This window comes from Gekko japonicus, unplaced genomic scaffold, assembly GCF_001447785.1.
Source record: "Gekko japonicus isolate JY-2015 unplaced genomic scaffold, Gekko_japonicus_V1.1 scaffold2183, whole genome shotgun sequence".
NCBI lineage: Eukaryota > Metazoa > Chordata > Lepidosauria > Squamata > Gekkonidae > Gekko > Gekko japonicus.
Genome location: NW_015175428.1, coordinates 164,593 through 177,232, shown reverse-complemented (window position 1 = coordinate 177,232; position 12,640 = coordinate 164,593). Strand labels below are relative to the sequence as shown.

The window sequence follows — 12,640 nt, the reverse complement described above, 5'->3', positions numbered from 1 at the left end:
CATTAAAATGGCCTAACATAAAATCTCTTCAATAATGAGTGGTTAAACAGAAAAAATATTCTGCTATAAGCCCCTGGGGAGGAAGTAGAATAATGGCTAGATTCTCCAAATTGTGGTGGTAGACACTGAGGTTCCATGCCCCACTCAACCATGAACCACACTGGATGACTTTGGGCCAATCACTTTGTCACCCTAACCTAACCTGATTTTTTTTTGTTTATAACAACACCCAGTAGAATGAGAGAAGTCTGTATTTTATATTCTTAGTCTGGTACAATGTTTTTGTTTGCTTTTTGCTGTTCCTCTGATGTTCATTTTTTTACCTATCATGTTGAACCTTCATTATCTCAGCAAATATCTACTTGTGCTCTGTGTCCAACTGAAAAGTGCTGCATCAGGCATTATAGGTATGAGCTGTTGGATAAACTCAGTAAGTAAAATATGCTAATTAAACCTGGTGCAGGAAAAATGTAAATTAAGATTAGTGTTCTTGAAACAAGTCATGGACCTGCTAGGAACCCATTTTATGTAGAAGGTGGGAAAATAGTAACTGTCATGTGATACCTCTTTCATAGCCAAAACAATGGTCATGTGGTTTCTACAGGTGGGTGAAATAGAGTTTGGGAAGAAGAGCTGTCCTGTATCTATCTCCTTGATTAATCCATGCAGTCTGACCTCAAGAAAAGTGAGAGGTCTCCAGTTCATTGAACAGAAAGAAGTAGGGCAACAGATAAACCTGAGCCTTTACAAAGCTCTGGGACCCATTCCCAGAAAACAAGTCTTTTAGGTAGAAGATCAGCAAGTCTTATTAGGAGAGTATGTACCCTACGAAACTTACATGCCATGTAAGTACCTGACTCTTATGACAGTAAACCTTTACCAAACCTAGATTGGTCAATTTCAGATGATAGCCCAGTTTCTCTGTATGTGCCTGTCTTCATGCTCAATTTCTGTATCTGCTTTGTACAGCCATAGTTCCTGTTCTTCTCATAATTCATCAGGTATATCTTCTCCTTTCCAGAAGTTACTCTCCTGGGAACTGGAACCATGAAGTCTGGTCTTGCTCCTTCTCCTAGGAATCTTTCCCAATAACCATTCAGGTTTTTAGAACAGGATTCTTTTTCTGCTATGACCTCTTTCACATGTTTATTTAGTTTAGTCAACCATAGGGATAAATGATCTTGGCTAACCTCCTGCAGCAAGTTGCAAGGCACTTTATTCCAAACACACCGCCTTCATCTATGTACTAAATTTGTAAATAAGGGTATTAAGAAGAAAACTGTACGCTGTGGTGGAAAGTTATGGAAAGTAAATTTTCTATCCTTTTTTTGGCAGGCTTTACAATGGGACCCTTGTGCATAAACTCTGCCATGAGCTAAAGACAACAATGGCCACACCAGACAGTCTCCTCAGTGCATCTCCAAAGATGAACCAGCTTTATTGCAACATGGTACGTGTAGTGAGATGTGTCATACCTACAGATTTCTTCCAGAAAAAGAAGGCCAAGTCCCGTAAGAAAAAGAACAAACAAGCTGTTAAGCAAGTGCTGGACAAGAGAGAAGCTGCTAGAGTGGAAGTTCTGCCTTCATGCAGCATTAACAACAGATTCACAACATTCATGATGGAAGACTAAAGGTACATTTCATTAGAAATAAAAGGTTGCAGTTAATGTATTATTTTCATTGCTACTTCAAGTCTCATTGGAAAGTAGGACTCCAGAACCATACGTGGGAATTTAGTGCTCTGTCGCTTTGCCTGCTCTAAGGTTTGGTTTTAGCTAGTCCAAAACAAAAAAGCCACTTTTCAGAAAGAAGCAGGGAGTGGTCTCACTGATTAAGATAATGACATTGCCTACATGGTCTATGCACAGTGGCCCAAGACACTAGCATAAAGTCAGAGCAAATGCACAAATCTCTAAGTGGAATGCATTAAGCAGAGGTACACAAAATTCATGCATCCTTCAAAGAATTCATTTGCACAAAATGCTGAGATTCTCAGCTTTTTCATTCTGAAGAAAACTGTAGCTCTCTGTGTATGCAAAACTGAAAAAAGTGTTCACATTGTTTTCTATGATAGGTGCAAGCGGGTTTCAGTTTTCAGAGTGTGACCTTCTATTAGTTTAACAAGGAGTCACACTTTTTTTTTTTAATCTCTCTCCTTACAGAATAATTATCTCCAGTTTTCTATGGCAGCCAACCTTTCCCCCCAATCCCTGACAAACATGCCAGGACAAAATATGCAAAAACAAGTGTATATACATAAAATGTGTTATAGAAGAAATGAAAAACAGAGTTTGGGACGTTTTTCACTTAGGTGCAAAATGTCATTTGCAACATCAGCCGGAACGTGCATTCACAATACTTCACTTTCTTAATCTTTTGAGTACTATTCTATATAGAAACTACTAATTTTGTCTCTTGCAACAGATTTACAGGATAACTACCAATGTTTCCCTGGGTTTGAGCCTAATACCTAAATTTGCATCAGCAACCACCAAAACAGAGACCGAATTTGAGGCAGAACACCTACATTTTGTGATGCCAGACAAAATATTTAAAATGCCTGTGTGTATATTGAAACTCACCATTGCCAGATAGCACAGCAGAAATGGAGATCAGATAAAACATGTGTCTCCTCTTGCAGTGAGAAAGACCTCAAGTGCTGTATTTCTGTAACATTGCCAACTGGAACAACAAAAAATGTTCATCTGTAATGCTTGAAACTGGATGCCAGCTTAGGTGTCCTGGGCATGAGTAGAAGAGCTACTGTGTGTACACACAGGTGGAAGGGTTACTGATTTTAAAAAAGAATTTCCGGATGTATTGCAGAGTTTTTGAATGTGGTCTGAGTGTTCCTGTGACCTTTAGAAACAACTTTTCAGGAGACAAACAGCTGCAGTAGGAAGGGAGAGAAGTCTTGTCATCCGACACACAAAGGCCCCAACAGCCATGTGCGCTTCTTTAGATCCTGGCTACAGTTTGAAAGCAAAATAACTTGGATAGATGAAGACTAGGTCCTCCGTACTAGCACATACAGACAGATGGAATATCTGTGGTATTACTGGAATCTACAAACACACTCCAGCTCTTTTAAATAGCCCCTATAATAGCCCAAAATAATAAGATCCAAGAAAACCATAACAGAAACCATTTAGCAGGAAAATAAAAGGCAATCAAGAATTACATTAAAAGAGACAGCGGATAGGCCAAGGATAGTGTCTTTTCAGACGCTTATTAAAAAGGGGACTAAGTACCGTATATCATGGGCCTGACACAGCAGAGGTTCACTCATTCATGGGGTATGATTAACATACTTGGGGTTCAGACTGCTGAATGGAAAACAGTGGCTGTTGAATTAAATGTCACTGGTAAATATGTAACAAGGAAATGTGCAGAATGAAATGCAGCCTGCTCTGACCAAGTGAAAAGTCACCTTGGAAGTTAAAAAAAACAAAACAAATCATTTTCTGATTTGTGAACCAGATTCATTCAAAATACCAAGTTACACATCTGCACTTATTTTTTTAAGAAAAGCAGACATTTACTTCAAAAATTGCAATAGGCTTTTCAATCACAAAAAGAAAGAAAAGACAGTGATCTGACAGTGGTCACATCTGTGCAAAGAACTTAGGATACAAAAAAAAATAGCACAAGGAACACATTGCAAGTTAACCTAAAAATAAATACAGGAGCTGAAATATGGCACTCTTGTAACTCTTCCTAGACCAGATGGAATGCCTCAAAATTCATCAGTAAAGTCCCACCACCACCATAAAAGTTTCTTTCTTAAATAAAAGCTAATGTCTAATACATGTTTCTATACACGTATACCTCTTTAAGACCAAAAGGGTGGGTCTTAGGCTTTTGACATTTGTTTCTTTTTGAAGTAGTCTCTCACATACTTACAAAGTTCCATTCAATTTAAAAAGTAAAGTTTTGTGTTTGAGGAAAAAAATGTTACCAAAGTTGCATAATTTTGTTTTGTTACTCCCTCAGCTGGAAGTTTAGAAGTCAACAGTCTTTAAAATTGCCAATGTTCATTTTCAGTCAGTGAAAGAGGAGGACTTGTCAAAAGCCCTTCTTGTGTCGCTTCCACCTACACGGACAGCAGTTTCTAGTTTTGCCAACAAAGAATGCAATGTGCATCATACATCAAGAAAAGACGATACAGACGAAGAACTGATGTGTTTCTGGGTCTTATCTCTGCTTCTTTCAACCTTCTTTATAATCTCTGCTACAATGCATACTGAGGAGGTAAGCCCCAGAAGAAACAGCAAGTCTGGAAAAAATGAGCAATACGATAAACTTTTCAACTGGCTATGGACACCGATTCAGCTGTTTAAAGCAGACAACAAGCAATTCAACTGTCCCCCAAAGTTTGGTATCAAGGAAGTTCTACTAACGTAAATGGAAGAAAATCTGAAAAATAGAGCTACGAGGAGAAAGGACTCAAAAGCTATGTTTTGTTTTTCTATTAATGTTTATATAATTCTCCATTTATTCGTCAAATATGGAAGTGTTTCATTCTTTATCAAATATTCAAAATTAAATGGACCATTTAAACTGGACTACTGTACTTACGTTTTGTATGAGTAACAGGAACTGTTTTACAGTTTTCTAATGCCCTAGCATCACAACTGCTTCCAAAATAATTTTTTTAATTAATGTGTTTTTCTCTGGAATGAGTTGAGCACCACATCCTTAGGAGATGGAAAAGGCGAACCAGAGTTTTTGAGTTCCCCAAAGAAACCGCAACTTAATGAAGTTTGAGTCCAGCGGCGCCTTTAAGACCATCAAAGTTTTATTCAAGGTATTTGTGTGCACACAGAAACTTATACCTTGAATAAAACTTTGTTGGTCTTAAAGGTGCCACTGGACTCAAAATTTGTTCTGCTGCTTTAGACCAACACAGCTACCTACCTGACTCAACTAAATGAATTAAACTAGCTTGTTCTGCAAGAACAGGTTTGCATTCAAATGTCATGACAATGCCAAATTCAACCCCAATCAGGCACACCATACGTTCGCATGACTCCAATGTTTGGATGTCAGTGTGAGCTGGAGCTTGATCAACCCAGGAAATGTCCTATCAAGCTTTGTGCAATAGATGAGGAAAGTGAAGGGAGTTCAGGATTCAAACAAGCAGAGAAACAAACTGTGTTCATGCCTCATCTGAGTTTAGCTGTGGCTTGCTGACATCTTAATGCAGCCTAAGTTTAAGACTGCAATCCAATGCTGAAGTGTTCTTAATAGTGAAGCAAGTTTTCACTTGCCAGGTTCAATGCTCTCCCTTCAGCGATCTTAACTGGGAGGTTTAATAGAATCCCTTTTGTTAATAGATTATGCCCCTGTGCAAGTGGGTCAACTGAAACAGTGTCTCACAAGTTATTGGAATGTCATTACTATGCCAATATTCGGCACTGCATTTTATCATCACTACTTGGTAGTATTATAGTTTCCTGACTCATACAAACTGCTGTATCTACTAAACAGCGAAGATGAAAATATAACCGTCCCTGTGGCGAAGTTCTTTTAGGCTGCTCTTTTTATAAAGTATTGTAATGCAAAATTTGTATTTGGGAGATATGAAATTGAGACTTATTTTACCTGGATTTTAGAGTATTCTAGAACGCTTTTTTCCGGGTGATGTGTGTTTCCTATGTTTTATCTATTTGTGTGGGTTTTTTTCCTATGTTAATGCCAATAAAGGTAACTGAAGTCAATGGGACACTTCTCAATAATCATCTTTAGGATGATCCCAATTAAGTGGCTTATACTTGTACAAAAGGGCAAGAGGAAGAAATCCCTCGGGTGGTATCAAGAAGCAAACATTAAGGGAAGCATAAAGGGGCAAAATGAATCTGAAGAAATTCTGTAAAGAACTACCACAAAATAGAAATGGTGCTCAGGTCTTTGGACTAAGTAATCTCATTTATTTGTGAAATGCTTTAATGTTCACTATCAAAACAAAATGAGGACTTCCTTTCTACCCACGTCTGAAGCGGAACAAAGATTATCCTTACCTAGTATACTTAGACTCTCTGTCTGAAAGACCTTTTGAAGAGGGGGGAAGTAGATTACCAGTAGCTGTCCCATTATAGAGCCAAGGACTGCATAACAGAACATTTTGTTGCTGCAGAGTCCAATCTCAAACACAGATTTAGTCTGCAAATAAAGGACACTGAAATTATGCCTTTGACATTTGCTGAATATTAACAACACTATTTTTTGGAATCATCTGGTATGTCAGAGCTCAAATAAAAGATTTTTGAATACTAAATTATTCCTTAATATTATAATAATAAGCTTTTGGGTAGGTAATTTATGATGCTGAATTATTTTACGATGCTGAATAGTCTACTAAATTTTTGTAATTTGCAAATATGCTGTCTCAGTATTTCAAAATGTTCATATCATACCTTTTAACACAGTCACGTACCTGAGATCTTGAACTCAAAGCATTGAACATATCAAAAAATACAAAACAAGTGAAGGTCATTGTTGTATCTCGAGGTGTTATGACATTGTCTCGCAGCTGACAAAAGACAAAGAAGTTTTAATATATGAATTTCTCTGCAGATATACAATAAAGCATTTCAAACTAAGTCTTTATCCAAAATCTGAAACCACAATACTGTAAAACCAACAGTCCCATAACCCAAGAATTAGAAAAATCCTATTTTGATGCTGCCATATAGGAATCTCACTCTGCACGGAACTGGTATCTACAATTCTCTAGTTATTTCCTGCTTTCCTCACAGCATATCTGCATGTAATTTTAAAAATACCAGTAGACCTAATGACATTCACTTCTTAGTGTATCTTTAGAGTCTAGACAGGCTGCTAGGTTGACCTGTGAATGCCACTTCAGCAATACACACTCAAGATTCATTCAAATACTTCAGTTCCCTCAGACTTCAGGATTGTAGCCATGGAGTCTGAAGGCATATCTAAATGACAACGCAGTTCTGCTGCCATAGCTGCTCAAGGATCTCTTGGAATTGAATTTGGGATATGCATTAGGGAAATGATTCGAAATTCTTAGTCCCATCACAGAATTATAGTTCTCGGATGCTTTGGGGGAAATAAAGGTAGGTAACATTAGCAAGGACTACCCTATTCATACTGTGAATGCTATAGCTGAACACCGTATCAACGCCTACAGGAAATAATTTGTTGAACAGTTAACTTTGACTAAGGTGCTTCAACTGGTACAGGCTCTAGCTAGTGGTTGAAAATGGGCACAACATACTAGTATGGGCTATTTACTACTGCTTCCCAGTTACCATACTAGTTTTCAATGCACTGCATTGCATTTTACTTGGGAGAGCCAATACCAAGATTATTCACTTGGAACTGGGATGAACAACTTCTAATGGTGGTTCAGCCTGGGAGCTGATGCTTCTCACAGTGTCAAACGGAGGCTTTAATTACAAATACTATTACAAATAAATGTGATATAAAAAGGTGTAAAAGAGGTCTAAATCTCCATACACTTGCGAACCTCAGAAATTACTATCTTAGCCCAAACTGCCTGAGGAAGGATGGGGTAAGCATTACTGAAGAGTACAACAAAAGTAACAAATGACAACTGAAGATGGGAAGAGCCTCCACCCCTTCAAAATATGTCAGCAAGCTGAGCTAATCCAAATGGACAAAGCATACAATGAGATATAAACAATTCGGATTGTTATTAATTAATTAATTAATTAATTAATTAAGCTTCATCAATAGCCTCCCGGCCATAGCTGGCTCAGGGTGGCTTACGGTCAGATAAAATTCCAAATACATAAATAGCATCAATAACATTGACATTAAAATACATTAAAACCATAATAATAAAGTGCTAGTCTTTCTATTGGCGCTGATTGGTCTTCAGGTGTCAAAAACGGATTCAAAAGTCATAGGGCAGCTTCAGATGTTGTAAGAGGAGGGGGAATTAGCATGGGCAGAAATTAGGGTCCAGCGGATCAGGGCTCTTCACCATGCAGTATCAGTTGCCATAGCCAGTGGCATTGGCAATCGAGATGGTATCGATCATGGTTGTGGTGGTAGTTGTGGTGGCGGATCCAAAGGCCTGACGGAAGAGCTCCGTTTTGCAGGCCCTGCAGAACTGTGAAAGCTCCTGTAGGGCCCTGGTCTCCTCTGGGAGCTCATGCCACCAGGATGGAGCCGCCACCGAAAAAGCCCTGACCCTGGTCGTCACCAGCCTGTTTTCTGGTTTAGAGTTGTAAAGAGTGATGGAAGCATGTTTGGACAGTCTTCTCTGACCAGTGAGAAATAAAAGTGTTGCAGAATACACAGCTTGCTTTGGAGCCACATATGTCTTCATATCAGTTGTTATAACATCCAACAGAAGTCTGATTATAAGTAATCCTGTAAACCTAGGCTTCAGTGCGAGAATGCTTCCTACACCATCTGCCATCATAAACATAACATTGATAATCACACTGGGGGGAAATTAATGCATTGAGGTCTCCCACCTAGTGGTCTGGCTTATACCTTAAAAAAAGCCCTCTGGGCAAAATAAAAGTTCAATGGTCATTTAGGTGTAACAAATATCAAGTTATAAAGCAGGTATTCAAAGAACTGTGAGATCACCCCAAGAGCTTGAAGATGCTCAGTGAGTTTCTTCCTTTGAATAGGCATCATGTCACTTATAATACTGATTGCTGAAATGCTGGAATTTCAAAAGTTGACGACCATACAGGAGGGGCATTACGGAATCTCAGATCTGAAGCCCTCCCTTGGGCACACAGAATTAGTTGCATGATTCTTTGCATGGTAGCACTTTGACAAATACTGCTACTGGCATAGAAATACTACAGTTAGCAAAGCACTTTAAGCGCTTTTTAAAAAGACAAATACATCTGTGCCTTACCTCCCTCCAGAAGACAAATAACGTTCCGCATACAATAATTATAGATGAAACTAATATTTTAACAATCAGATTTTTGGTCAGAATGCTGTCCTTCACATTTCGTGGAGGTTTCCGGATAACATCTTTATCAACAGGCTCCACTCCAAGGCTAGAAACAGAGATCAAACAGCTTTACTGGAAGGTTGGATTCACTGATGCAACTAGTGCTGAAAATTATCCAGAAAACTCTTTGAATAGGTTCCTATTTGCCCACAGACCCTAAAGCATTATGTTTTTGCTTGAACAGAATAAAATTATCCTATACCATTTACATAAAGCTTCTAGTTAGCGTTACCCTCATGTTAGGATTCATAAAAATGAAAAGGCTTCTGTGTTCCATCTTCAAGATACCAAGAGCAGGTAGACAAGCTCCTGCAGACTACTTGGAATAACAAGCACAGGCTTTTTCCAAGGCAGCACCGATCTCTAGGTGTCATTAATGCCACAAATGAAATTCGATGAACTGATTAACCCTCTATGAACAAAAATGAAACAAATAATCTGGGGTTAACCCTCTATATGTATGAACAAAAATGAAACAAATAATCTGGAGGCTTCAAAAGAGAAGACAGTACCTTAAATAACTGTCAAGCTTTGTACTGGGATCTTTTTTGCAGGGGGGGGAGTGGGTCAAATAAGTTTGCACTGTGCAGTTCTACACAGGAGGCCCTGGCGATGGATCAATGATAAGGGGGGGGGGGGGTCTGTTCCTTATGAGGGAGAAGTGCCAGCTGCATAGCAGAGTAAGACAGAGGAATACTTTCAGCAGCTTCCACCAACTGTACTCACCAATAGGTTTGCCCCTTTATTAAATGATGTGCCCAGCTCCACCTAGTTTTGAGGATTCTATACTGGTCCCCTCCCAGACACGCCCCCCCCCACTGGCCTGAAAGCTTCTGATGAATTATTAAAGCAGAATGCTGCTAAAGGAGATCTAAGGAGGAGATAGCAATTCTTGCATCTCAGACACAACTGACTGCAGAGAAAGGATTAACTTCCTAACCAATCAGTTTCAGGTCCTCCTGGCTACTTTGCAGGTGTGGGGGGGATTAGACTTGAGAGTGTAGCAATTAAAAGAAACAGAGTTGATACCGTGAATGAGGTAGCAAGGGGCGCAGCAAATATCAAGGATATCAGCAAAACAACAAAGGTTTATCAGAGACAGCCACCCTTACATTTGGAACACAATACAGTTTAACACAGGTGGCAAAGCCTACACAAAGTAGAACAAAGTTTGAGTCCAGTGGAATCTTTAAGACCAACAAAGTTTTACTCAAAGTCTGCTGCTTCAGACCAACACGGCTACCCACCAGAACCTACACAAAGAAGTGAGCAGTGACTCACAAAATCTCATACCCTGACACATATTTTGTTAGTCTTTAAGGTGCTACTGGACTCTTGCTCTTTTCTACTACACAAAGTCGTAAGTGAATATGAACTATTTAAAAGATCTTGCTACCATTTCTGAAAAGTTATCCCAGATACAACAGTATTTGATTCATCCTCTCCAAAAACTCAGCTTAACAAAACATGTTATCTGGAAGTATAAGTATACCAATTTCCAAAGCTGTAACTACACTTTTTTGCATCCTAGGTAAACCTGAAGCAATAAAGAGGTTTCGGTTGATCTGCTGTACTAAGAAATATCTAACTGTATAGGTTAAATCTTCTATTCACCCTTTTCACAGTAACCTTGCCATTTTGGCACTCTGCAAACTACTGACACCTTTTTAAGCTGGGGCCCCGACTCACCTGTGGGTCCCACTTGCTGCCCCACAGGGGTGGGGAGAGCCAAAGAAGGCAACAACAGTATGGCCGGGCTGGCTCCGGCATGGAATGCCCAGCCGCACAGTCAGCTGAGGGGCAGGCAGCTGCAACGGCACAAAACCTGAGCCCTCTCCCTCTGAATGGGGGGCGGTGGGGCCAAGCAGGAGGGAATTTAAAGTGCCACGCCACCTGCATGGCTCACCTGGCCACAGTTTTTTCCCCACCCATCCCTTCCATCCATGTTACTGTCTTAGGGGGCTTGCATGCGGGATATGGGGTTACTATGGGAGGAGGGGTAACACTGTAGGGGTGTGCTGGTAATGTTCCAATTAGGGGTTCAAGTTAGGGGTTCGCTTCAGTCTACTTGTCACAACCTGGGGGCGGTAGCAGCATGGGGCCAGATACATTTTTCAGAAAACCAGCCCGCATGCCCGTTTTTCCTGCGTATGGGGATCCCCTTAAGGGATCTTGGGGTGAGGGCTTTCAAGGGGCATGCCCAGCTCAGGGGCTCCCAAGGGTACCCTCACACTCAAGTGGCAGGGGAGACCACTTAGTGGCAGACGCCCTCATGGAATCCAACATCCTGTCATCCCATGGTTCCCCACCACCACCCCAGCAGGCAGGCTGGGGCGGGGCTGGAGTTCATCGACTGGCAGCCAGGTCAGTCAATGCCAGATCCATTTGCCCCATGCTGTGCCAAGGCTTCTTACAGCTGTAACCAATAAAGTTGTAGCTAATTTTATTCCAAAGCTGAGTTTTAAGTGTATGTTATTGAACTACTGGTGTATGAGGGATCCCTTGCCTTCATTGCCCTCTCCCTTCCCCTGGGCGCTGTGGCTGCAAAGCAAAAAGTACACAATGAGCACATCAGAAGAGCCACGGATACAGTGATTACAGCGGATGGACACATGAGACCTGGGCTCACACACACACCCCAGCCATTTTTGCCAACTTTATTCCTTCCCGTTATTTTTGTTTCAGGCATTCCCATCTTTTAAAGTGGGTACACCGGGATAATCCTATCCAAGTAAAGCTGCAAACAGTTTTTTATTTTGTCCTGTCAAGACATTTAGAAAGAACCAATTAAAGTCACACTAAATATAGGGGTGGGGGAGATTCAGTGTGTCAAAGGCAGATTTGCCTGAGCGTTTAATCCCATGTAGCTATTTTCTGACCACTGACTTGCAGCAAAACCATGACCCCAGCACTGGGCTGTGAGCTAACTGGATATGTGAAGATCCCATTCAGAAAAACAAGTTTCACACACAGGGGAGACCAGTGTGACAACAAATCATCTTGAAGAAAAGGAATGGCTGCAACAATAAGCACTAAGCAATTTTACAGATCTTCTTGTATGTACAAAGAGGAACACTAAAATTTGAATCACACGCAACATGTTAAATACAGAGAAAACAACAAGAGAAGTGAATCAGATTACACAATTAGGTATTTCTTTTTAAAATATATGTTATTTATTCCTAATCATCACGTACTTTCTTAGCATCAGCACAAATTCCTTGCATCAAACCTTAAAAAAATGTTTTTACCTTTGAGCTGGAGGCCCATCCATGATAATGTTGATCCATAAGATCTGCATGGCATTGAGAGGATTAGGAAAGTTCATTAATGTAGCCAACGAGATTAATGTCAATGCAGCTATACTCCTGTTGAGAAAAGTTGTTTTATATAGCTGTCAGCATGACAAAGTTTACAGATTTTGTTTGTTGCTGAAAAACATTTTATGCAATGGTAATATACTATGCATTTCAGTTGCAAAGAAATGTATTTGGGAGTTGCCCAGAAACAACCCAACTGCTTTAAAATAGATCATGGACGTTACTGGAGTGGTGATCACTATACAGTCAGAGCTTACTGTTTAGCACACAATAGTAATTCAAGTGTCATGCTAATTTCTTGTTGCTTGAATAAATCCCACATTTAGAATACATCTCAA

General features: G+C 40.0%; 1 protein-coding gene across 1 annotated transcript in view; it reads right to left on the bottom strand.

The window, feature by feature from the left end:
• Window positions 1-12,640, bottom strand: part of ATP2C1 (ATPase, Ca++ transporting, type 2C, member 1) — a 71,574-nt gene that overhangs the window by 1,524 nt on the left and 57,410 nt on the right. Inside the window, exons 24-28 of the mRNA XM_015425827.1 lie at window positions 12,234-12,350; window positions 8,881-9,028; window positions 6,439-6,534; window positions 6,023-6,164; window positions 4,151-4,278 (exon numbers count right to left, since the gene is read on the bottom strand). Coding sequence (XP_015281313.1) covers window positions 4,151-4,278; window positions 6,023-6,164; window positions 6,439-6,534; window positions 8,881-9,028; window positions 12,234-12,350 — 631 coding nt within the window. The remainder of the gene's footprint in view (window positions 1-4,150; window positions 4,279-6,022; window positions 6,165-6,438; window positions 6,535-8,880; window positions 9,029-12,233; window positions 12,351-12,640) is intronic.